Source organism: Harpia harpyja, chromosome 1, assembly GCF_026419915.1.
Source record: "Harpia harpyja isolate bHarHar1 chromosome 1, bHarHar1 primary haplotype, whole genome shotgun sequence".
Lineage (NCBI taxonomy): Eukaryota > Metazoa > Chordata > Aves > Accipitriformes > Accipitridae > Harpia > Harpia harpyja.
In genome coordinates, this window is record NC_068940.1 from 30,591,873 (window position 1) to 30,616,098 (window position 24,226).

The 24,226-nt window shown below is 50.2% G+C and overlaps 1 protein-coding gene across 3 annotated transcripts; it reads right to left on the reverse strand.

The window, feature by feature from the left end:
• Window positions 1-4,111: 4,111 nt before the first annotated feature.
• On the reverse strand, window positions 4,112-23,501 carry STMN3 (stathmin 3). 3 transcript variants are annotated; one of them, XM_052784455.1, is made up of 5 exons: window positions 23,329-23,501; window positions 21,975-22,124; window positions 12,496-12,591; window positions 11,844-12,019; window positions 4,112-11,011 (listed from the first exon to the last, which is right to left on the reverse strand). In XM_052784455.1, exons 2-5 carry the CDS (start codon window positions 21,991-21,993, stop codon window positions 10,724-10,726), a joined length of 579 nt encoding a protein of 192 aa, XP_052640415.1. In that variant the 5' UTR covers window positions 21,994-22,124; window positions 23,329-23,501; the 3' UTR covers window positions 4,112-10,723. The 3 variants fall into 3 exon arrangements, with proteins under 3 accessions (XP_052640415.1, XP_052640426.1, XP_052640405.1); XM_052784466.1 differs by lacking the exon at window positions 23,329-23,501 and having other exon boundaries at window positions 4,112-10,299; window positions 10,820-11,011; window positions 21,975-22,263; XM_052784445.1 differs by lacking the exon at window positions 23,329-23,501 and having other exon boundaries at window positions 21,975-22,266.
• Between the last annotated feature and the right edge of the window lie 725 nt (window positions 23,502-24,226).

A 24,226-nucleotide genomic window follows, 5' to 3' on the forward strand; every position in this document is an offset into this window, starting at 1 on the left:
GAGAAATGGGGGGGGGGGGGGAAGCGGGGCTCCGCCGCGCGCCGCTCTCGGCCTTCGCGCAGGCGCACGGCCCGGCCCGGCTCCCGGGACTTATTTCGTGGGGGCGCCGCGGCCCGAAGTGGCTGTGAAATAGGTGCCGGGGCCGGCGGTAGTGCGCCTGCGCACTAGGGGGCGGACGGGAGAGGAGGGGCAAGGGCGCGCGCGCGCCGGCCCGGGGAGGGGTGCCCGCGCCCGGGGCTTTGCCGCTTTGCTGCTGTTTTGCTGTTGCCGCGCTGCTGCTTTGCTGGTGTTTTTGCTGCTGTTGCTGCAAAACTAGGGGATCCCCCGAGTCCTGCGTGTCGTCCGTCCCCCCCCCCCCCCCGGGCCCTGCACGCCCCTCGCGTCTCCTGCGCCCCCCCGCCGGCTTCCCAACATGCGTTCCAGGGGTTCGTGCGTGGTCTCAGCTGTGTGTGACCCGCTGGGACCTGTGCGTGATGCTTTCTCCTTGCATGCACTATGTGCCCCTAAATGTGCCCAGGGCTCCTGCATGCCCCCCCCCCCCCCCAGCCCAGGGCATGGCTGCACTAGGGATCTGTATGCCCCTTGGGCGTGCATGCCCCCCCCCCTTCGCCCCCCCAAGGCTGTGTGTGCACCTGAAGCCAAGTGCAGCAGGGGTGCTGGGCTTATCTTTTTTTCCCTTCCTCCCTGTGGGTGCATGTGCATGGCTGGGAGGTGCATAGAATCATAGAATCATAGAATCATTTCGGTTGGAAAAGACCTTCAAGATCATCAAGTCCAACTATTAACCATGCCCCCTAAACCATGCCCTGGAGTACCCTGTCCACTCGCTTTTTGAATACCTCCAGGGATGGTGACTCAACCACTTCCCTGGGCAGCCTGTTCCAATGCCTGACAACCCTCTCAGTAAAAAAATTTTTCCTAATATCTAACCTAAATCTCCCTTGCCTCAACTTGAGGCCATTTCCTCTTGTCCTATCTCCAGCCACCTGACAGAAGAGACCAACACCCACCTCACTACAACCCCCTTTCAGGTAGTTGTAGAGAGCGATAAGGTCTCCCCTCAGCCTCCTCTTTTCTAGACTGAACAACCCCAGATCCCTCAGCCGCTCCTCTTAAGACTTGTGCTCAAGGCCCCTCACCAACTTGGTTGCCCCGTGCTGCTGGGCAGGGCTGGAGGCTGCCAGGATTTAGAGGAGGCATCAAGGTGTCATCAGTGACCTTCCAGCCTCTTCCCTCTGCGCTGGCACTGGCCTCGAGGGAGAGCTTCAGGCATCTGCTTTCCAATACGTGTTTCACTTGTGTTTACAGCACATGCTGCCGCCCTGCGAGAGCTCCACTGCACTGCTTTGCTTCTGATTCAAAAGGCCTAATAAAAACTAAAGAGATAAAGAAGTTCTTGGAGGACTCTTTTACGGTCCTTATCAGCAATGAATTATAAAAGGGAAGACACAAAGGCGTGGTTTGTACCTGGAGGAGAAAGTGGCCATGGCCGTGGAAGTGTTTAGATTCAGCGGCAGGTTTTCATGCAGCTCAGGAACGCTCTGCAGGTTTGCTCCGTTACAGGGGTCACCTCCCTCCTACCCCAGATGTCTGCAAGCCGTCCCTGAGCATTGCGTCTTCGGTGGGTGTCCCGTGCAAAGGCTGTTTAGTGACTGAAAAGTGCCGTTGTCCCTGGAAGAAAGGGGGCTTCGCACGGCGCCCGGGGGTGCGATGTGCTCGGGCGCTGTCTCGCGCTGCGGTGCTGCTGTTTGATCCGGGGTCAGTGATTTCCTGCCCGTTGCAGAGCCCAGGAGCTGTCCTTGAGCTGCTGCACCCAAGACATGCTGCTGCGTATCAGCGCTAAATATCATGCTGCCACTCTGCTCTCCAGGGTTTCCCCCGGCAGCCTCGAGCTCTCGCAGGTTTTGGTGTAATTTCTGCCGTTTCTGGGTTTCCCCTGCAAGCTGTGCCCGAGAGGTCCGGGGTTTGAAAGGCATGCAGTGATTTTTCAGGGAGGACTTTTGGCGTGATCTTACCGCATCGCACTTTTTCTGCAAGTGGGCGGTTAACACGTTCTGAAAAAGGACGAGCCACACCAGAGGCCCTAAAAGTTGTGAGTCCCCTTTTGAACCACTCTTGACGTGTCTTAGTTCTGTTGGCTTTTCGCATCTGCTTGGCGAGTGGCTTTTTCTGCCTTGGGTTCAGGTGGTGTGGCTGGCCCATCGCATGTGTGTTTGGTCTGGTTAGCAGTATTTTTTTACATGAATTTCTAATGAACCTGACTGACAGATTTGTAGTGGTTTATTTAATGCTTGTTTTTCCCAAGGCTCTTCCTTCTCTTTTTCCATCCTCCCCATCCAAACCAACCCTGCCCGATAACCAGCTGCCAGCTCTGTTTCCCTTGTGTTCCTTTTCGCTTTCCAGTTTGCCCAAGCTAATACACATTAAAGTGATATTTCACAAGGAGTCCTATTTCTTTTCTTTCTCCAAGATAACCGACAGTAACCAGCAATGTTAATTCACCCGCTAGAAATGGTGATGCCTTTTTCCATGGAAGCCTGTCTGTATTTCTACCAGCGGCTCTGTCAGCGGCTCCCCGGGGACCTGCCCTGGCAGCTGTGTCCTCGGGACCGAAGTGGGGCTGCACGGGGCAGATAAAAGGTCCCTCTGCCACCGTAACCGGCTCCCTACGGCGCCCAACAGCAGAGGCATTACAAAGACGGTAAGAAGGCGGCAAACCCACAGCGACGCTGCCCTGCTCCAGTTTTCCCGGCAGCTGGTGGCCTCTTGGAAAGCAAAACCTTGCTCTTGCTGTCAGACCCCAGGCAACGGGAACCTCCCTGGGCTCCTCCTCCCCAGCACCCGTGGCCAGGAGGAATTTGCCTCTTGGCACCTTCTCTGCTCGCTGCGTTGCGGTCTGCTCCTTCATCGGCTGGCAGGCTCCTCTCAGCCTTAGTGCCCATGAGGTCGCTGAGAAAGGACGTCCCGTAGTTTTTCAAATCTTTAGCAAATTACTCTGCAAAATCTCTTTTTTTTTTTTTTGCCTGCCCAGGTATGCTTTTGCATTTAGCTTGCCAGAGTCGGTGTTCTCTTCCCTTCCCCTCACTCAGACGTGGCTCGAGCGTTTTGTAGGGATCCTTCCAAGAGTCACTTAGGATGTTTTGCTTTGTTGGCCTGGTTTTGATCTTGGAAGAAGCATTTTGGAGGGCGATACAATCTGGTCCAAGACTTCAGTATTGTGTCCTTAAGCCCTCTCGGTGCTGCCTGCAAGCACTCGGCCCCGCAGGGCTGCATGCGTGGGCAGAGGCTCAAGGGCAGTGGGAGCCTCTCTGCAACGCCCGCTGCTCCTCCCACCCACCCTCTCCCCAACAGATCCCATTCCTCTGCGGTTTTCTCCTTCAGATCCCAAGAGGATGAAGGATCTGACTTGAATTAACTAGTTAGAGGGTGACCACGCTTGGTCTCTAATGTATCTTGAATTTTGTGGCACCAAGGACTGAGCCTATTTTCCTAAGACAAATGCAGAGGCTTACTTTACTACATCGACTTTTTTAAGAGCCTGGGTTAGTGGTCTATAGCAAACCTTGGAAGAAAAGTCAGCAACGCTGCATTTGCCATTAGGTCCTTGTCTCTAAAATCAGGAAGGTCACGCTGCAAAAATAGAATTCCTGTTTGTGTGGGCGGCAGCGTCCTGCACACATGGGAAGAGCATCGGGCGCAGACTGCTCGCCCACCGCGGCGGTGATGGCCCCAGCGCTGTCCTCCCTGCTCTTACCAAAGAGCTGCCCTGGGAATTAAAATTTACCACCTTCTGCCTTCCCCTCTGTTTAGCTTCTCGTACACCGGGGTGGGGGGATCCTTTCTACGGCAGCTGGGGAGAAGCAACCAGGCACTTTCCCCTCGGGTGTCCCTGTGGATTACAAACCTCCCCGTTTGCAATTGCAGCTTTTTTGGGGGCGTTTTTGTGTATCTGGCCACAGGGGTGCGATTTGGAGCATTCGGGTCCCCTCTCCTTGGGAACTGCAGCCCCGCTCCCCCGCGCTGTGTCCAGCCCAGGGGGAAGGCTGGACCATTTCTCAGGAAAAGCTCGTTAAGCAAGCACTGGATTTCTTTTAAAAAAGAAGCTCACGTGTTTTCCAGAACTGGATTTATTGTATTTGTAATTGTCTTACACCTTTTTCGATCTTCCTCTGTAAAGACTTTGCATACCCTCACCTTTCCAGCCGCAAGGGATGTTAGCAGTACCCTCATTCAAGCATTTTATTATTTTTTTCCTCTGAGAATGGTGATAAACTGTGGGTCTCTGCGTCTTTTATGCTGGGTGCAAGGTACTCATTTAGCATACAGAGGCCTAAAGTCTACTTTGTTAAATCTCTAGGTCAGTTTTCCATTTAATGCATTTTATTAGTATTCTCACAATACAAAGAGAAGCCTCAGAACTAAAACAATCCATTTATGGAGAGAGACGGGCACATCTGGTTTCATACCAAGTTTATTTCTTTTTTTTCCTTTTTTTTTTTCATAATCACTTCTTTTGCACAACAACAACCTCAAGTTGACAATGAAATGTACGCGGTAGACCGAAGGGAACCAGACAAGGCTCTGTTAGTGATGGAAAGTCCTTCCACGACACCGCGCCAGCTCCCCACCCGGCTGCCCATCCGGCACGAGCAAAGGTGGCCGTGGGCTGCGGCAAGAGGAGTGAATCCTGCCTGGGAGGGCAGCCGGGGTGCCGAGCCGTGGGGTTATGGCTCAGCCCCACGGCCACGCAGTCATCTTCCAAACCTCTGCCTGCAGCCCTGGGCCAGTTTGTTCCTCCCGGGGTGGACAGCTGTGTACCATGACTCGGTACTTTGGTACTTTCCATTTTCAGAGCACTTCAGAGACGTGGATGCGTTGGCTCTCCCATGGTCCCCGTGGGGTAGGGAGTGTCGGTGCCCCTTGTCACGGCGGGGGGAAACTGAGGCACGCGGGATGCCGGGGCTGGGATGCCCGGCTGCCCTCCGCGCTCGGGTCCCACTGTCCCGGCAGCGGGTGGGGGTGGCTGCCTCCCTGCACCCCGGGGACCACGGAGCACCCGAATGTAGGCGTTGGCCAGTGCCCCTCTTCTGCTTTACTTAAAGACAACTGACTACAAAGGTGGAGTTTATTGGTCTTACTATGTCATCTCATCCCTAGCATGGATAGTAAGAAATCTCTAGCACCGTGAACAGCCATTCCCTGACTCATTTCAAGTGGTATAAGAGTGTATGTGCATATATCGTTTCCACGTATGCATTTCTGTGCGCGTGTGCACAGCCGAGTGCACAACCACTGCGAGGGAGGAAAGTAATGCAGCGGGAGGGAATTAAACGAACCCCATGAGACAGGCTTTGCAGAGCCAGGGCCAGAGAGTCACACCGGGCTAAGCAAAAGCAAGCAAGCTGAAGTTTACATTTTAAAAGGAGCAGCAATACTGACCTACCCCCAAGGTAGGATGCATGCAATCGTGAACTGCCACCGTTCCCGGAAGGTCAACTCAAAGGTAATCCCCTGTCTGGGTTACAGCAAGATCTTTTAATGACTCAAAAATAACAAGACAAGGAATAGGATCAGTCCAGAAGCAGTCTGAGGAGCCAGCACACCCATTTATGGACAGAGCTGAGCTCTTTGCTGTAAGGGATAACGTGAGCGCAGAGCTTTAATCTGGGATACAAGGCCAGTCGTCCCGGCTCTCGCGCAGCTTCGCTCATCGCCCGGCTGTCGATGCCAGCTGGGAACTCATTTAGCTTCAGCTTCTCTGTCTTGCTCAAATCAGAGGCCCTTCTCCAGGAGTGCTCTTTCAAAGGTGTATGCATGCACGTAATAAATTGTCACCATCTTGTCTTTCCTCCCTCACACAACTGCAAATGTTCGTGGTCCGGGCAGGGATGCTGCCCTACCAGGCACAAAGTCTCATGTTCATATGCTGCTGCAAAAATGGGGCTGCTAACTGTCATTACAAAGCTTGATTCATAAACATCTACAGGAATCGGTGAAGAACCTGAAGACCTACCATAAGGAAGGTGGCCCTGGGAATAGGGGGGGTTGCATGCCATGTCCGCAACCACGGTACGTGGGAACAGTCCGGGAATGAGGGAGGCTGGGATGGTAAGGATGTTAATGAGGATACTTAATTAGTCTCAATTGAGGCATGAAGTATGCTGCTGCACACAACCATTGGCAACCCTGGGAGATGGAGAGGCATGAAATAACCGTGATTCCAGACTGTGCCGCGTGCTGCCGGTTGGGCACGGCACCGCGTGAGCTGCCGGCGCCGGCAGCACCGTCTCCGGGGGTTTGGAGCGGCGCGGTGGGTGGGTGGACACCCTTCGTCCAGCCAAAACCGCGGGAGTTGGTGCACGCAGCCAAAGCAATCACACGTTTCCCTGATAGTGTCCAGTGGCACTGGACAAATGTCAAGCTCCCTAACATCCCCACTACATTCATCTGCACCGGGCAAACATCGCTCTGCTACACCTAAAGCATCTGGCCCCATGGATGAGGCTGTTTCCTTGGCACAATGCGTCTCGGCAGCAGTTACCTGACATCACCAATGCAAAACTCTCCCTGCACATCCCTGCTCCTCTGATGCAGGAGCTTACCCTGCAATAATACATTTTGCAGCCACATCCACTGTCCCTCACGGCACTGACCTGAGGGAGGTGAGAAAAATGAGTTTCCCAGTGCTCACACCTGCATGAGCACCATGTGCTGGGCCGCTCTCCTGTGCGTTTCCCGTGGGATATTTTTGCCAGGCAAAGCTATTGCAAGAATAAGTCCCCACCTGAGATCCAGGCTGGCCTCCAGGGAAGGGGAGAAGAGTGGGCACGGGGCAGCACAAAGGACCGAGATGGAAGATCCGGGCAGGAACCGAGTCCAGAGACTTGGTAGCTGTTCGGGGAGGACGTCTCTACCCAGCACAACCTGCCACCGGCCGCTCCTCCTTCAGCACACACCAAACCTCACGGCTCCTCCAGCTTCCCCCGGGGCTGCAGGGAACAGCCTGGACCCCCTCACATGAGGAGGTTTGGGTTAACATTAAATTATATGTACTAGAATTGAAGCATCACCTCTGTTCCACCTCTCAGCCTTTCCTTCTCCTCCCAGCACGAGGAGCAGCCTGTCCCCGCTCTCACCGCCCTGCCCGCAGGACTCAGCTGCCTCCAGCTCCCGACTCCGGTGATTTTCCAGCTGCTCTCTGGTCTGGCATCCCACCCCACTAGCACCCTGCCTTCACCCAGCCCAGCCTCCAACTCCTTCTGAGCCCCCAGGAGAGCGGGAAAACGGTCGTCTCCCTTGTTTTAAACTCCTGCTCATGAGTACAACATTTCTGATAATAATAATCATAATAATCATAATAATCATAGTACTAAAAACAGTATTTACAACAAGCTCCAGGTCAGAATTACACACCAAGCAAACAGCACCACAGAGAGTAGGACAGGGTTAATATCTCGCAGATACCTTCTCAGATCCCACCAACGCGGGACACAGACATTTGACAGTTTCAACCATTTCTTACACACAAACATTTCGCTTAAATTACTTTAAAATTTTTTTTTTTTAAACTTTTTAAAATTTCTCGTCACTATATGAATGAGGTGATGCTGGCGGTGATGCCGCGCTCTACACAGATGCTTATCTAAGACAGCTGCTACTATAAACTGATCATTAGCTACTGTTAAGAAATTCAACCCTCAGTTTCCTTCCCTTTTCCCTCTTTGCCCTAAATCTTATTTTTTTTTGTCACTGACAGCGCTGGGGCTTTCTAACAGTGCTGTCCTCCCCCCGGCCCAGGCGGAGGGGTTTGGGAGTAAGGTAGCCCTTCCTTTTAGGAGCAGAGTCCCCTAACATCAAACCATGGCCATCGAGGGAACCCTCCCGAATCCAGCTGGGATTTCTGGGGAGCTTAGCAAAGAGCCCCGGAACATGATCTCCAGCAGCTGCTGCTTTTTGGCTTTCCGTGGGATTTCTGCGACCGCCTGATGCTCATGACAGGCTGTAATCAATTCTTTACCTAATTAAAGCACAGGGTAGACAGAAAACTTCAGCTTCTGACAAGACTCAGCGATGATTTCTTTTTCAGCGGGGAGGAGAGGCAAGGGGATTGTTATTCCCCGTGCAGACCCCTCATCTGCTCTAGCTCCCCATCGCTGCCTGCCATTGGCGTGCAGAGCACGGTCCCTGGGCTGGGCTGTGCCCGTGCCCCGCTGCCGGGCTGCCCGTGCCCACGTCTGCATCCCTCCTGCACTTCAATTATTCCCCAAGGATCCTGCAAAGCCCACCGCAGGAGTCCCTCCTCCCACCCACAGAATGGCTCTTTGGAGGCACAGTGTGCAGAGGATACCAATTACTAATAATTAAAGATTTTGGTGCCTTGGATGCCCCTTTGGTTTGTTCCGGGGTCTGAGAGGGCAGCCAGGATGGAGGGGCCATTGCGAGGAGGAGGGAAGCGGTGCCCTGGTGCAAATACCACCCAGGCACCCTGCGCCACGTCCCCGAAACACTGCACTGGTCTGTTAAAAAAATAACAGCCCAGTAATCTCTAAGCACTGGACAGAGGGGAATTCTTGTTACCTTCTGCTTCAAATGAAAGCAGCTTCCACCGTCTCCTCTGCCAAACCTTGCTGTAGGACCGTGCTCCTGCAGGGCTGAGTCCCCAGCACTGCGTCCTACGAGGCCCCGCTTGCTGGAAGGTGGCCGTTCCCTGCTCTTCAGATGCACCATTTCCACTTAATTTTTCACAGCAGAAGCAGAGCTGGGGCAAGGTGAGCAGGTCTGCGGATCTCAGCAGGAGGATGGCAGCCCCTCGCAGCGCGCGGTGGCTGCCTGGACCTTGGCTACCTCCATAAGCCGCAACACTCAAAGATGAGGAAGTCCATGGGCTTTGACCGTCACCTATTTGGATCAGACATTACTGCCACGCTTGCATGTTCTCTGCTCACCCCTACCTCCATCAAGAGACAATTTTTTCTCAAAAATAGGCCTTGAAAAGCTAAAGATAGACAAGGAATGAGCATGGGGACATCTTTTCACCCTTCCTGCAGAATTGCTCCCCTCTCGGCTCCATCTCATCCAAAGCTGCAGGTCTGGAGGTAGCAGGCAGGCAGCCGGCGTGCCCTGCCTCCCAGGGTGCTGCCTATGAGCCAGGGCTCCGGGGCTCACCTGGCGATCTCTGGTCTCGGTGTCTGCCCTGTAATGGCACTGAAGAGTCACATCCATCTTTGGAAAGAGGGAAGGATGATTATTCTGTTCCCTAAAAGGCTATTTCACAACCATGCACCATCTCTATTGGATTTGCTTTCTTACTGGAGTGAAATCTCATGTGGGAGCACCGGAGAGCCCGCAGACTGAGCACCCTCTCCCAGGGCTCCCACGGAGCCGGGGATGCAATCGCCGTCTGCGGTTCTCCTGGGCTTCTCAGCCAAGACCTCTCGGTCCCCGCTTTGCCGGGGAGAGGGCTGCTCAGTCTACGGGCTCCTTCAGCCCGTGGCTCAACCAAAGCATCAGGCAGTGCCTGCCATGACGGGGACCTTCCGTGATGTGGCACCCAGCACCGAGCTCTGGGTGGAGACCCTCACCTACTTGCACACGGGCTATCAAAGAATCATCCAAAGATGAGGTCTTTGGGTCACTGCCTGCCTGGGCTGGCTCCAGATGCAGCCAAGAGGTGGGGGCGGTCTGCACGCCGCGTCTCCTGAGCCATCCATCCCTCTCTCGTTCCTCTCTCCTACCACTGGCAAACATGGGGCTGTTCCCTATTCCACTTCACACACAGAAATTATCACTTACTTCCCATTATTCTGAAACTGATATTTGGCTCAGAGCAAACACCAAGAGGAGTAAAAGCCCCGGATAAGAAATCCGTATCTCCGTGACACTGCTGGTTGAATTTATTAATATCTTAGGTTTTTTTACATCAGTTTAAGAAATATTTTCTTTAAAAAAGGACAAAACCCTCCAAAGAAGCTGTTTGATTGACTGATTGATCGATTGATTCTCTATTTCATGTGAACTAGTTGCTATTCTGCTTAGAGGTCCCTATGATCTGTGAATCCCCACAAGTACTGACGATTAAGGATGCAGAGATAGAGAAGCGTGTAGCTGGGGGACGAACACCAGGGGAGGGGGGGATGGAGAACCGAATGTTGCATCTAGACAAACAAAATAAAATGTGTTGGTTGGTCAATTGGTTGGTTTGTTAACAGGAATCAGGTGCTAGATGTGTAGAAAAGCCCTTTATCCAGAGATCTCCTCCCGCTGTTCCTTGTTCCTGCGAACTTCAGCTGCGTGCAGTTCCTGCAAAGATGGGAGAGATGACACCAGGCTAACACTTTCTGCTCTTGCAATCTCTATTTTCCTCCTCTCCTGCACACAGGATTTGCACAAGACAAAAAAGAGAGAACAGTTTCCCATCCAACGCAACCCGAGGACGGTGGGTTACACCTGCAAGGAGTGAAGCATCTCATCTGTGGGAGCCTGGAGGTGATGCAAACCTACAGCGGATGCATTCATGGCTCCTCTCTGCAAAGCCCTTCGGCCACGCAGCCCCTGGATGCGGGGTGGGCCTGATCCTGTGCCTTTGAGCTTGCACTTTGCAAGATCAGCCAGACGGTATTTTCTGTACTGACCTTGAAGGACACATCCCCCCTCCTCCTCGTGCTGCTCCAGAGCGGAGCTGCTCCACAGCCTGCTTTCCACCAGCAATGAAGCGCCCGCTCCCCTATGCCCATCGCACTGGGACGACCCCACAGGGACCAGACCCCAAACCCTGCCCTGGGCACCAGCACCCAGCCCTCTCCTGGGGCACCGCACTCGCCTTCTCACGGAGCCGCTCCCTCAAGGCGGCGAGATGTGCTTCGCGGATCTCCCTGCTCAGCTCCATCTTGTAGTTGAGCTTCTCCTCGGCCAAGCGGCTGAAGTTGTTGTTCTCCTCCAGCGCCTTGTGCAGCACCTCCCGCTCGTGTTCCCGCTTCTCCGCCAGCTGCTTCAGCACCTGTGCCTCCTGGGTCTGCCGAGGCAAGGTGTTGGGAGAGGTGTAAGGCAACCGAAGAGGCTCTGTTGGCCTTCAACTCCCCAGAGAGGCTTTCTGACCATCTCCTCTGCTCAAAACCCCTCTGCCACCCCCCTCTATCCCATAGTGCTCTTGCTTGGAAGGCGCTTTGACACCTTTTTTCCTGCTATGGGGCAACGTCTGCTGGGGCTGGGGCTCTGGGTGGGCAGGCAATGCAATGCTGAGCCCACCGGCTCAGGAAAACCGAGGTGATGTGTGTGGGCACAGAGGCCCCTCTCTGAGTGTCACTTCATTCTTTGAATTATTTCAGCTGGTTCTCCTCTTACCCACCAACATTCGTAACATTTATACTTCATTTTAATCTGCTGTTTTTCTGCTTTTCAATACTTTTCACCAGAAGACATTTTATACCGCACTTAAAATAAAATGTGGCAGAGCCAGCTGTTAGAAACACAAGGCTGTGTTTAGGTTTGGAGTTTAAGTAAGTCTGGTGTGTGACCAACTGCTACATCTCCTGCAGCATTAGCTGGTGAGAACTGCCCCCACAGCCAGGTCACATGCAGAGGACCGAGAGGACCCCGTATGGTGTGGTTTTAAGAACAGGAGGACGATGATGATCACTGAGTCCAATTCCCTGCCTAAAGCAGGCTGCAGAACCTCACTCCATGACTCCCATGTCTCACCTGACAATTTACAGTGGAATATAACAATAAGTGTAAGAACGCTCTTCCCAGCCATTTTAGATTGCTCCTGCTAAGCCAGTTTTAGGGTTTGGTGCAATTAGTACCCATCACAGAAAAGTCACTGCTTCTGCAGGACATCTTGTTACCTTCCTCCTCTCTTCTGCAGCCTCCAGCCTCCTCTGCAGCTCCTCCAGGGACAGGTCCTTCTTCTTGGGGGGGGAGGAAAGGATTGGGCTCTCAGGTGATAAGTCTGAAGGGGACTTCAGGATCACTTCAAAGCTCTGGCCTGATGCCCTCTTATCCAGCTGCTTCACCTCCATATCTTTGGGGAGGAAAAAAAAAACCAGAGGCTCTGTGGACCTGTGACACTCAGGAGGAGAGCGTTCACCTGAGGGCACCGAGCTCTTCACATCGGAATTAGGGTGTTCCCATGTCCCGACCTGGGTGATTTTGTTCTATCTCCAAAATTTCCCAATTAGTGATCACCTTCATCCCCCTCCAAGTCAATGCAATTAATTATAATTCACAGCATAATTACAGAAAGGCCATATTGCTGTTAACATCATGTATGTCACCGCAGTATGAAGCAGACAGTTTCTGCAAGCAGTTTCTTTCCCAGAAAATGTGGGTTACGTTAATAAAATAAACTGTGAAAGGAGGCTAAACAGAAAGACCCCAGGCTGAGACATGGATTGCTGCTCCGGCATGGGACAGCCCAGTGCACTGACGAGCTCCCATGTTGCCTGCAGAAGCATCATGCAAACGATGTTGTAGCTCCTGCGGGAGCAGGTTACGTACCTCCATACTGGTAGATGGTATTAGGATGGGGCTGGGTGTGGAAACAGGAGCAGATGAGGGAGAGCAGAGACAGCTCCTTCATTTTCTCCTTGTAGGCTGAAAAATAAGAAATAGCAATGAGAAGAGAGTCTAATGGTAATGGCAGCTCTTTTTCATGGAGAAATGAAACAAGTAGACACAAGGAAACCCATTTGCATCTACCAAACTCTGCTGAGGATTTTCCAGGCTGCCATAGCTTGCCAAAAGGTCCCCAAGAAGCATCTGTTCTAGAGTGGACTAAATTAGCTGCCAGTGTGGCAAATGTCGTGGGAAGACACACAGCAGGAATTTACCACATCTAGAGGTATAAGTTTCTGTGGAGGATTTTTCCTCCAAAGGAGCTGAAATGCTGCAGCCTGTGTAGTTAACCACGTCGGGACAGCTGCCCAGACCCTTCCTCCATTCCACTTCCACACTCAGAGGTAAAATGACACCCATCAACACCTGGAAACATTGCTCAACCCCTGACAAGTTAGGAATATTTCACAATTCAGCATTTCTGACATAAGAGTGAAGAGGCAAGAAGCAGTCAGCTATGTGGAGAGCAAATGGGCATTTGAGTGAAGAAACAGTTCAGGGGTGCTGCTAATGGGGGGAAGTGCTGTTACCCAACTTCCCGAGGTACCTCCTTCCCTGCAGAAGGAGATAAGAGAGGATGTAAGCGGATTCTGTCACACCTTGGCCCATGCAGGCAGAGGTTCATACTGGTCTGCAATCACAGTAAATGCTGTCCCCTGCAAAGGACAGGGAAATACACAATCCCTTCGAGCTCTGCTGCTGCGAGCCCTGCAGTTTTCTCAACATTCCTGTGACTGGAGGACACACCACAGCATCTTCCATGAACACAAGGGCACAAGGTGCTGCCCTAATGGCAGCAGCACCCACAGCTTGCAGTGGGTCTGTTTGTAGGGCAATCTTCACCTCTATTTTTGGAGTTTAGCACATTTAAGACAGTGAACTGTTAGCACACACCTGACAAAGAACCTCAGAAAAAGGACTTGAAAACAGAGAGGTGCTCTGTCAGGCTGTCAAGTTCTTTATCAGTGTAACCCTCACAGCATCACTGCTATGTCGCAGGTCAGCAGCTGATGGCTCAGCAGTGGGTGCTGCTGTTTCATGGATGCTGTGAGGCTCTGCCCTGGACTGGCTGCTCAGAGGACACCCAGGCATGTGGGGACAGAGTCTTCATGGCTGTGTGTCCTGCCAAACCTGCCCTGAGCCTCCTCGTGCCGTTCTTCCTCCTGCCTCCACCACAGGGCACAGGCATTCTAGTGTCCAGCCTTGGCTCTGCCTCTGGATTTCCCACATGTCCTTGTGCTTCTGGCCTTGGTTTGTCCTTTCCTCACTGAGCTCCTGTTTCGACCTCCAGCCAGAGGTGAATCTGCAACCTGGCTGCCAATGCCACCTTGAGGGCAAGACCCTCCACTGGGCCAGGAAAGGGAAATCCCCCAAACTTTGTGATATGAAAAGGCATTAGAGGCAGAACAATTTAAAAAAAAAAAATCATCCTGTGTACCATATGCCCTCAGGAACACCTTTCAGATCTTCTCCTCTGCCTTCCTACAGCTACTCAGGTGGGAAAACAGTGGTTTCATACATCTACTTCATACTTGCATTTATTTTTCCTCCTAGGTACAGAATTTCATCCTAATTAACACCTGCCTTTTGCTAATTAACAGTCCTTGAAGCTCAGATCTTTATTGAACACATTCCATTCTGATTTTAATACCCTGCCCAGTCCTGCTGTTAAATGGAAACCAAATAGGAACAGTTTACATCAGCAGCGCCAGCCACAGAGCAGGACATTTTTGATTTTGTTCTTAATGAAAAAAGTCTTTGGAAAGCCTCTGAGAGTGCTGTATGGTGCTAGAAGTCGTGGCATGCAGCAGTAAGCTAATGTATCTCATAATGTGCTGCCAAGAGCCCTGAGGAGGGTCCCCTGGGCTAAATGAGAGACATTGTCATTTAATACAAACAAACTATGCACCGAGGTCGTTGCTCCACCATTATGTCTGGTCCTGGGTGAAACCAAGACATTAAGCAGATGTGCCACACCCCTGACCCACTCGTTTAATTGTCTCCTAGCACTTGTTCCAGAGCACAGTGCTTTGTATTTCATTACTTGAACTTCAGCAGGTCTGCCCAGTACTGGTTTCACGGTCCTCTGTGTAGATGAGCGTATGCTGCAGTCCCTGCCTTTCAGGAGGTCTGTTGTAGTGATTTCGCAGCTGCCTCCATTCCATCGGGATCTTCACCGTCCCGCTTTCCCTTCTGTAGAGCAAACTGACCGTCCCTCTCCGTCAATTAAAATGAAAAGGAGCGAGAGGACAAAAGGACACCGCTTCACTGAGCTGCGGCAGTGCTTTAATGAGCTGTGGAAGTGCTGTGCGTCCTCCTCCCGACGCTGGAGCCTGCAGCTGCACCCCGGCGCCAGCCATCAGACGCAATTAGCAGCATGCGGGCGGCACACGGGTCGGGGGAGCGGGGCTGGGAGCTCCCGCGGCCCCGGAGATCGGTGGGGGAAGATCCCGAAGAGTCCCGACCAGCCGCTCCAGGGCGGCGGGGGTGGGACGGGGAAAGCAGCGGGAACGGCGGCAGCGGACCGAGTCGTCCCCCCCGGCCCGGCCCGGTACCGGGGACCCCAGCCCGGGAACTGTCCGTTCAGCACCATCGCCCCCGGCCCGGGAGCTGTCCGTTCAGCACCACCGCCGGGGAGCCCCCAGGCAGCAGCACCGAGGCCGGGGGGCTTCGGCAGGAAGAGGGGGAAGGACCGACCCCTGAAGAAATCACCCCTGTTCTACTCCTCGAGAAACACATGGACTGCTGAAACTCCCCCGCCTCTGCTCCGGAGCCAGCGGTTACACCCGCGGGACACAAGAGCATCCACAGTGATGCTCTCGTCCTCATGCGCTTTTGATCTGACACATTCAGTGACAAACAATGGGGGCACGTGTGTCCAACACACTGTTAATAGGCTAAAATAAGAAAAGGCATCTTATGAGGAGAGGTAGATCCTCTGATTCAGTAAATGAAAGTAAGAAACATAACCTCTGGGTCGTTATTTAGGAGACTGTGTCAATGAAGATCAAACCCAAGATTTCCTCAAGCAAGACTATGTCTCAATCACAGCTGCATCAGAAAGGGCATGCTTAAAACTCTCAGGGCTAAAAGATCAGCACTGCAAACCTCAGCACTACAATTTACTTCAGAAATATCTGCACTCACATTTGCCAATAAGATAAGATTTTGAGGACATTATTTATGCCAGTGGAAAAAATCCTTGAACCAAGATAAGATAGCTGGCTGGCCAGAATATGACATGGCCAACAAGTCCCTTCCAGGAAAGACTGTATGTCTTCCAGTGCACAAATGTACATATTTTAAGAACAATTAGACAGGAAATGCTGAACTTTTTATTTAAGCATCTATTTGCATTTTTTACTTCTGCTAAGTTAGTAAAAATAAATTCAGCTTACACTGAGCAAATATTGTATATGTGTATAAATCAGTAAGGTTATCTGACTCAGTTCCTAAGGGACTTTATACCAAAGCATCACTTTGGTCTCAGAGGTGCAGCAAGAGCTTTGTCTTGCTGATGGGTAGAGGATTAGGACAGGCTGCTCACTCAGGTGTGAATTACTGATACTTTACATTTCTTTTTATGCAAACACTGCAATAGAAGGATCAGTAGCAAGTTCATTCACTCTGGTATGGTATTCATCACTAAGTCATAACACTACACTGCTTTCATATTAGAATTGGGATGAAACACTGCAAATAACTGAGCTGTGTGAATTAAGAAGTGAATAAACTGTAGAAGTTGTAGAAAATGTATCCAAGTCCCATCCTGTGAAGTGGGGCATTTTGTTGGCTTCATATGACCCTGGCTAGTGATTAAGCTACAATCCTATCTAAAAAGGTGCAGTCAGTTCCTCAACATTTCTGAATATTCATGCCCTGTAATCAGCACAGTCTGATCCTGCTCTGTTTATATTCCATTGCACACCCCATGCAACAATTAATCTTTATTAAAATTTTTCATCTAACTTTTCTCTGCACTGTATATATTGCATGGGCACAATTACATTGTCCCTATTGCAAGGAGAAGAAGGGAGATTACCTGGGCCTTCACCAAGCCTCCAAGAGGGTCAGGGTGCTCTCAGCTTGCTTTCTCTCTAGCGACTCATTTCCTGTGCTCCCTCTAGTGCTGTACAGTACATACTGCATTTCCATATCCCTGCTGCTTCGCATGAGCACTATATATCGCATTTATCCGTGTAAAGTGTTTATCTCCAAGTTAACCCCCGGAGACACTATCCAGCTGCTCCCCGAGCGGCTGTGGTGCAGGAGATAGAGGAACGGCTGGGGACGGGTGCAGTGCGCAAGCGACAGGAACCATCTTCTCACTCGCAATGTGCCTGGCCAGTGGGGCTCACCACTTATTATTCATTGAAAAGTTTTGTTCTCTGCTTCCTAACCAGATAAAGTTAAACTGTAGACTGTTTGAGCAGTCTTTTTGTTTGGTGTTTAATGATGTCCAGCAAAACAGATTGAGGCCATATAGGCACAACACTGATACAGAGTCATTCATAATGAACCAGAGGCACATTTATGTGCCTAATTTATGTGAATTCAGGCAATTTAAATGGATGAGACTGGATGTTCTATGTCTGATAGCAAGGTCAAAGGAAGGTTATTACAAGAAAATAATTTGGTTTGCAAAGATAACTTTGGAGAAGTAAAAATTGCTTCTATAAAGGTTATTATATCAGGAAAAAATGAGAAGATTCCAATTACAGATGTAGCTGAAGCACAAACAGAAGGTAGAGAAGCTAGAGAGACAGGGAATCGAGTCCTTGAGCACAAAGACTGCAATGCCACATACACAACAAAAGCAACCATAGTCCTCAATAAGCCTTAAGAGTACAACAGACTCTAGATATTCTCACCTGCTATGAATCCTTTCATAAAAATAATGGCCAGACCTTCACTTCAGTCTAACTCACTTCCACCTTCTTGCTCCCCAACTTCCAAAAACAGGTCAGCAGGAGAGCTCACACAACCAGAAAACACTAGTGGGTTTTTTTTTTGGATCAGCAGTTGTACCCCACACTGATGCCATACACCATCTCAGCTGCTCACCATGAGATTTGAGGCCCAGAAGTTACCATGGGCTCATGTGGAATCATCCATGAGAACAGGCAGATGCGAGGGTTACTCTGCCTTCTGTCAGACATCTGCTAAACTATCACCCAGGAACGATTTCCAATCACCCTGCTCCTTCCCCCCTAGGTTTCATTTGCAGCTCATGAATGGCACATCAACCCATGTTATGCACAGCCAATGGACTTTTTGCAAATCACTCAAGCTGTAGCCCTGGAACATGTAGGCTGCCCTCAGAAAAATAACCAGGGAAATCTTCTCTTCTATGGGCTCAGCAAGAGAGAAGGGCCCAAGCTGTGCAGCAGAGAGCTGGCAGCCTGGGCTGGGTGTGTGACTGATTGTCAGGAAGGAGAGAATCATGGCTTGGGTTGTTTGATAAAGCAAAGGAAGGAGCCAAATGGAGGCAGCTGTCCCAGAGTTTTTGTGGATTTGGGGCAAACATAGGTTCAGACGGTCAGGTTTGGATGAGACAAAACGCTACAAAGGGGCTGGGGACCGGATAAGGCGCCAGTCAAAGACAGGAGTCCAATGCCATGATGTGTCACGGTCACACAGCATGTCAGGTACAGACATGCTGTGTGACCACAGACAGTCATTTGGTCTCTTTGGATCTTGGGTTCCTTTGCATTAACTGAGGATTATTGTACTTGTCCATTACACAGGGGTATTACTTGCATAAACACATTCAGAGAATATAAGATTCTCTAGTACGGCACTAAACATGTAGAGGTACCTTCAAAGAATAAAAGGATTGTTTGGAAGTATGCTGAGCAGCTCTTCACCAGTTGGGATGTGCCAAAGTGCTACAGCACATGCACATGGTCTTTGGTTGCTCTCTAGCTCTTATGTATTTCTAAATCACAGACAAAGATTTGGCCATCGGTTTAACTCCTCTCTGGATAAAAGACTTTTTTTTAAAAATGTAATCTTACACCTGGAAGACTGAAGCCCATGTCAGTAGGGCAACTGGGAGGGATTAGCCAGGCATGTTGTTTCCAGTTAATTTAGGGGTGTAGAAGTTTTAGTGAGCTTCAGGCTCCTCCAAGTACTGTAATCAAGAATCATCAGCCCCGTTCACCCTAAGAAAGCTTGAATTTGCAATCCATCCTGCTGCCCACACTGCTGTCACAAAGGTCTTATCTGCAGCCTTCCAGTTGCCACATCAGACCACAAAATCTCAGCTTTTCCTTTGCAGAAGGAGAATGTGTTCATCTGATAAAACAATGCATTCACCAGATCTGAACCAACATCAATAGGCTCCAAGAAAGGGCTCTTTTGAGATATCTAAGGGATCCTCACAGAGTCTACATGGTGCCATCAAAGAAGACATGATTTATATTTTAGAAAGAACAGGTATTTTCCAAGGATTTAGATCCATCATTTGGATACAGTGGCAAAAAAAAAAAAAATACAAAAAATGCCTACAATAGATTCTTTTGGCTTGTAAAACTGAAGTCCCAATAAAAGTACCATAAATTTCTAAGGCCATATAGACTCCATCAACACCTGAAGAAAAAGAAAACAGTGATTCTTGAGAACATGGAGAGATGGAAAGCTTGATAGAATGGACTCTGACTCTCCAGCATGGGCAGTAGAAGTGTCAGGACAGGGCAATACCATATGGTGTCCACCAATACCATCCAGAAAAGGGATTAAGGGGATAACCCAGACCTACATAAAGTCACACAACTTTCACATTTCAGTGTAGGAGGGGAAAACCTCGGGATCTGTCAAGGCACATTTACCATGCCCAGTCGTGAGACCAGGAATGACAAACCGGTGTTTCCTCTTGGCTCCACCTTCTCAGACACGCTAACGTCGGAGAAAAGCCCATGAGGCTGTCACCTTACTGCATCATTTCATAATCTTATGTCTCTTTATTCAACCCCAATGCCTACAAATGGTGGGGAAAGTCATATAGTCCTGCAGAGTCCAGCCAGGCTCCCCTTCCATGATGTACAAAAGCACAAAGCCTTGTGCAGATGCTGTGGGGAGGAGGTGCGAGGGCTCTGCCCCTGCAAGGTCTGCCCGGCAGCAGGACCAGCACTGCAGCTGAGCCTGCACTGAGCATGTGCCGCCGATTCCGTTGCTTTAGCACCAAAAACAACCACCTCGGCCAGGAGAAAATGCCTGAGGTGGCAGGGAGAAAAGAGAGAGGACTGCTGGGCTGAGGGAAGCAAGCCCCAATTCTTTTCATCCCAGGGATTTGTTTGTTTGTTTAAACAAACCCAAGAAAATCTTCCCAAGGGGGATAAGCCCCCGAGCATCAGCTGCAGACAACTGCAGCTGCTCTCCCTTCAGCACGGATTTGCTTTTGCTGTGGATAAAGAAGAAAGCAAACAAGACTTTCCTTAATTTAAGGATTTGCTTGCCTTTTTCGCCTGCCATACTGGGCTACTCTCCATTCCTGCTATAAGTGCTACAGGCGATGGAGAACTGCTCCCTGCAAAGGCAGCTGGGCGAGGCTCAGCCCCGCTCCCTCCCTTGGCAAACGCTGCCCTATTCTCTTTCCTCCTGCCACAGCACTGGTTTCTCACGACTTTCTACTCCTTGAAATTGTTTCTCTAATTGATCTGAGCCACAAGGAAGCACAGTTTCCCTGAAGCACGCGCTTCTTCATGATCCTAAGTCTCATGATCCTAAGACAGTAAAACTGCGTCTTTGGGAAGATGAAATATGCCATTAGGCTTGTGGTGGGTTGGGAGGGTGAGAATGCACCAACTGGAAAATGCATGTTATGCCTACGCGTGTTTCATCCGCCACCTCGTCCATCTCAAGTTCGATGCAACCTTGGTTTAGATGGCTGGTAAGCCTGAGCTGTCCCTCCCACCCCCACTCTGCAAACAGGGTCCAATCCTGTTCCGTAGGGACGGCAGGGAGATGGGTGGGACTCCCGAGCGTGCACTGCCGCACACGTTCTTTGAGACAGGGATACTCTCAGAAATATATACAATAACTGGAGATTTTCTATCATAGAAACACATTTTTACAATGCTGCTTTACCATCTTTAATTGCATGCAAAGCCCAAACAGGATCAGCTGCACCCTTATACCCCACCCCCCCATCTCTCTGTCCTTCTCTCCCCTGCATCTATTGGTCTTTTAAAAGGAGAAAGGAATAGAAAATGCACAGCAGGAGACACGGGAAAAGGCCAGTGAAAGAAGCAAGAAGTGTTGCCTGGTCTCCTTCTGGCTGGTTCCCTGGCTGGGGGGGCACAAAGCACTGCCCGCTTTTCCTTTTTGTCTGCTGTTCCTGTTCAGCCCTACATCCCAGCCCTCCAGGATTTAGCTTCCCCCGCCCAAGCCCCTCTTTACGGACTGCAGAATTCAGAACCATTTCAAGAGAGAACTTGGTTTTTTTTTAAAGAAAAAGACCCTCTAAACCCACCCACTGTTCATTGTACCATTTCAGGCTTTTCTTCTCCTTCACCTACGTTCCCAGTTTCAGCCATTTGAATCCCTCCTCCCCAGTTAAAAGGGGCAAGACACATCTTTAGGAAACGGCTGGACCGAAGCAGGACAGCATCCTCAGGGGCAGACTGCCATCCTGCAGCCAAACCTGACCCCGGCGCAAGGCTCGTGGGCAGCTGCGCTGTGAGTCCTGTTATTGCTGCAGGAGGGAGGAAGGGCTTCCCTTGCAGCATTTGATTTCACCCAACGCCATCAGAGGACCGCTCCCCTGTAGCATCTTCTAACGAAGAAACGTGAGCTGTGGAAGAAATCTAGGGATGGAAAGCCCTGAGAATACACAGAAACGCATCCAGGTTACTCTGGTTGGGTTTGGGGGGATTTTCTAGGGCATTATTGTCAGTCTCTTGTCCATGTCTTTCTTTCCATTACCATTTAGGTAATACATGATCTTCACAAAACAAAATGTAATTTCTGATTTCTCTGCATCCAGCTACACGGCACGTACATTTTTTTTAGGAAAAAAAAAGCTGTATCACATTACAAAAATAATAATTAATTGGCATGCAGCAGCATCTTCTTATGGCACAATGTAACGGCAGCAGTATTTTAAATTGGCAAGTTTATCGCATGTGTATTCATATTAAAATAAAAAGCCCACCTGCTATCTTGCATCAGAGGGGTGTGTGTATGGGGGAGGAAGGGGAACAATGCTGCCGTACCAGCTGCCTCCTCATCAGAGAACTCCCCCGAAACGCACGGAAAAAAAAAAAAACCCAAACCCTCAGAATAACGATTAAAAAAATTAAAACCTGATGGTTCTATAAGTGGGTTGATGACAAGCCCCCCCAAAAGAGATGGTGTCCTACCTGAGACGGTGCTGGCCATGCTGCTGCGGTGGGAGCGGAGCGGGTGCTGCAGGAGCAGGAGCACAGGGAGCTGCGGAGGTGCTGCAATGCTGCGGGGAGGGAGGACTGACTCAGCTGGAGGGGGCTGCAGCCATCCGCGGCAGGGAGAGGCTGGAGAGCCCAGAGAAAGGGAAGGGGTGGAAAGAAAAAGAAGGGTCACTAGTTCAGAATATTAATTAGCGTATCAGGCCTCCTTTCCTGGGTGGCTTTGACGGCAGATCCCTCCCAGGCAAGACTGCCTGCCAGAAACACAGACCCACTGCAGGGGGGGGCGAGGAGACACACCCAGCCGGGCTCTGGCAAAAGATGATTTTTCCTCCTCTTCCTCCCTTTCTTGTCTGCTCTAGATGGGCTAAACTGCCTTTTCCCTTGCTGAAAGCAGAAATAAGCAAATTAATTGAATTTTTAAAATTTTTTTTTTTTTAAACCATCCATTCCAAGGTGGTGCCCACCTGCAGGGGCAGGTCTGGAGTCTAGCTTAGCTAGGCTGAGGTGTAAAACCCAAATCTTGCAGCAGCTTTAGGCAGACAGCGAAGGGAGGAAGGCTCCCAGACAGGCTCGGCATTTTTAGGCATCTTATTTTTTGTACCAGCACTGGGGCACAAAAGGGGCTGCAGCTGGGGGGGAAACCGCTGTGAAAGTAGATAAGGAAGAGCAGAATGGAGCCTTCTGAATTCAATGGGACTTCTCTGGGTTTCTCCCCCCTCCAGGCATCAGGACCTCTTTTCTTTTCCTTTTCTGCTCTGTGTTCTATCATTTCCATCTGTGGCTGTTGCTAGGGGCCAACGCACCTGTGCTTGTAAGAGTATCACACACATATTTGGGACCAAGGAACCCTCCCCAGTCCCTACTGCCCAGCCGCATCCATCCGACCACGGCTGCACAAACCCCACCTTGGGGCTTGCGATTGCGATCCCACGCGATCCTCCCCGCCTCTGGCCCTCTCGTGCCGGACATTATCCTGCCGGCTGCACATCCCCTCTGGCTGAAAACACCCCAAATCTCCCAGCACGCTGCAATGCAGACACTCCCAAACAATTCCAGCTGCTGCAGGGAACTACAGGTTGTTGGAGTAGCTGCCGGCGCTTTGGCTTGGCCAGGGCAGAACCCACAGGCAGTGCCTACTAAATTCAGTTAAAAAGACAGAGATTTCCCCTTTTTCCTAATGTTTTTGCCCAATGTCCAAGTGTCCTATTCCTTCAACACTGTATGTAAAAAGAAGAAAAATATTATAGAAAATAAGTCTGAGTCAGAATAATATTAACACTATCTACAAGTTTTCAATGTGTGTTTGCAACAGGAGCTTTTTAATTACCGTTAACTGCTCCCTGATCTGTCCAAGGCTTGTTTTGTAGTTGCAACTCTCTCTACTTTCTCCTTGGGTTGAATCTCTAAGACTTTATAGGTTATCTTGAAGCCAGCAGGCTGAATTGTCTATGTTTCAAAAGCACACTCCCCATTAACAGATGAAGGCGGCTGTCCCAGGCACCTGAATGCTGGAATAATTTCCCCCTCTCTGTTCAGCACAAGCTCTGGCTTTGACTCACCCAGCAGACCTGGGAGGGTCTGTCTACCTCTTGCGACGTTCTGGATTTTCTGGGCATAAATCTGGTATGCATTTTATTCCTTTTATTCAGAAAAAGGTACAGAATGCTTTCAAGCTGTCATGGCATGTATCGCAGTGGAATACCCTGTATGAGAAATGGTGAACGAACGATTTATGTGGCTACGCCACACATTGTACACTTTAGCTCCAATATTGTTCACGCTTTCCAGATAACCTGTCATATAAATAATGTTAATACAGTTAATTCTGGATCTGTCTGTAACACTGGGCAATATATCTTCCTTATTTTAAATGTAACTATCTTTTCAAGTTCTCCCTGATTTTCACTAGGGAGCATCAGAAGGCACGGGGTATTTTTTTTCAAGGGATTAGGGAAAATTGGTGAGTATTTGGCTAATGTGTCCTGTGCCTTCATCACACATGACATCTAACCAGGCAGACTATCAGGAAACAATAGATTTTCATGGAGAATCAGCAAAGAAGTTGGTTTTGTAGCACGCACTTCTTTCACTACCTCATTGCAAATATTTTCAACATTTTTAACAATTAAATATTCCTAGATGTCTTTTGATATAGGAAGGGCTTCTTCCAATAACTTGTACTTTCAACAGTGCTGGAAAAAGAAGAATTCCCAAACTGACAGAAA

Bases quoted from the DNA above. Each gene is read 5' to 3' on its own strand.
- STMN3 (XM_052784455.1), bottom strand. The intron at 12,020-12,495 runs GTACGTAACCTG...TCCTCCCCAAAG, and splicing joins TACCATCTACCAGTATGGAG to ATATGGAGGTGAAGCAGCTG. The intron at 11,012-11,843 runs GTAACAAGATGT...TTGCCTCGGCAG, and splicing joins CTGCAGAAGAGAGGAGGAAG to ACCCAGGAGGCACAGGTGCT.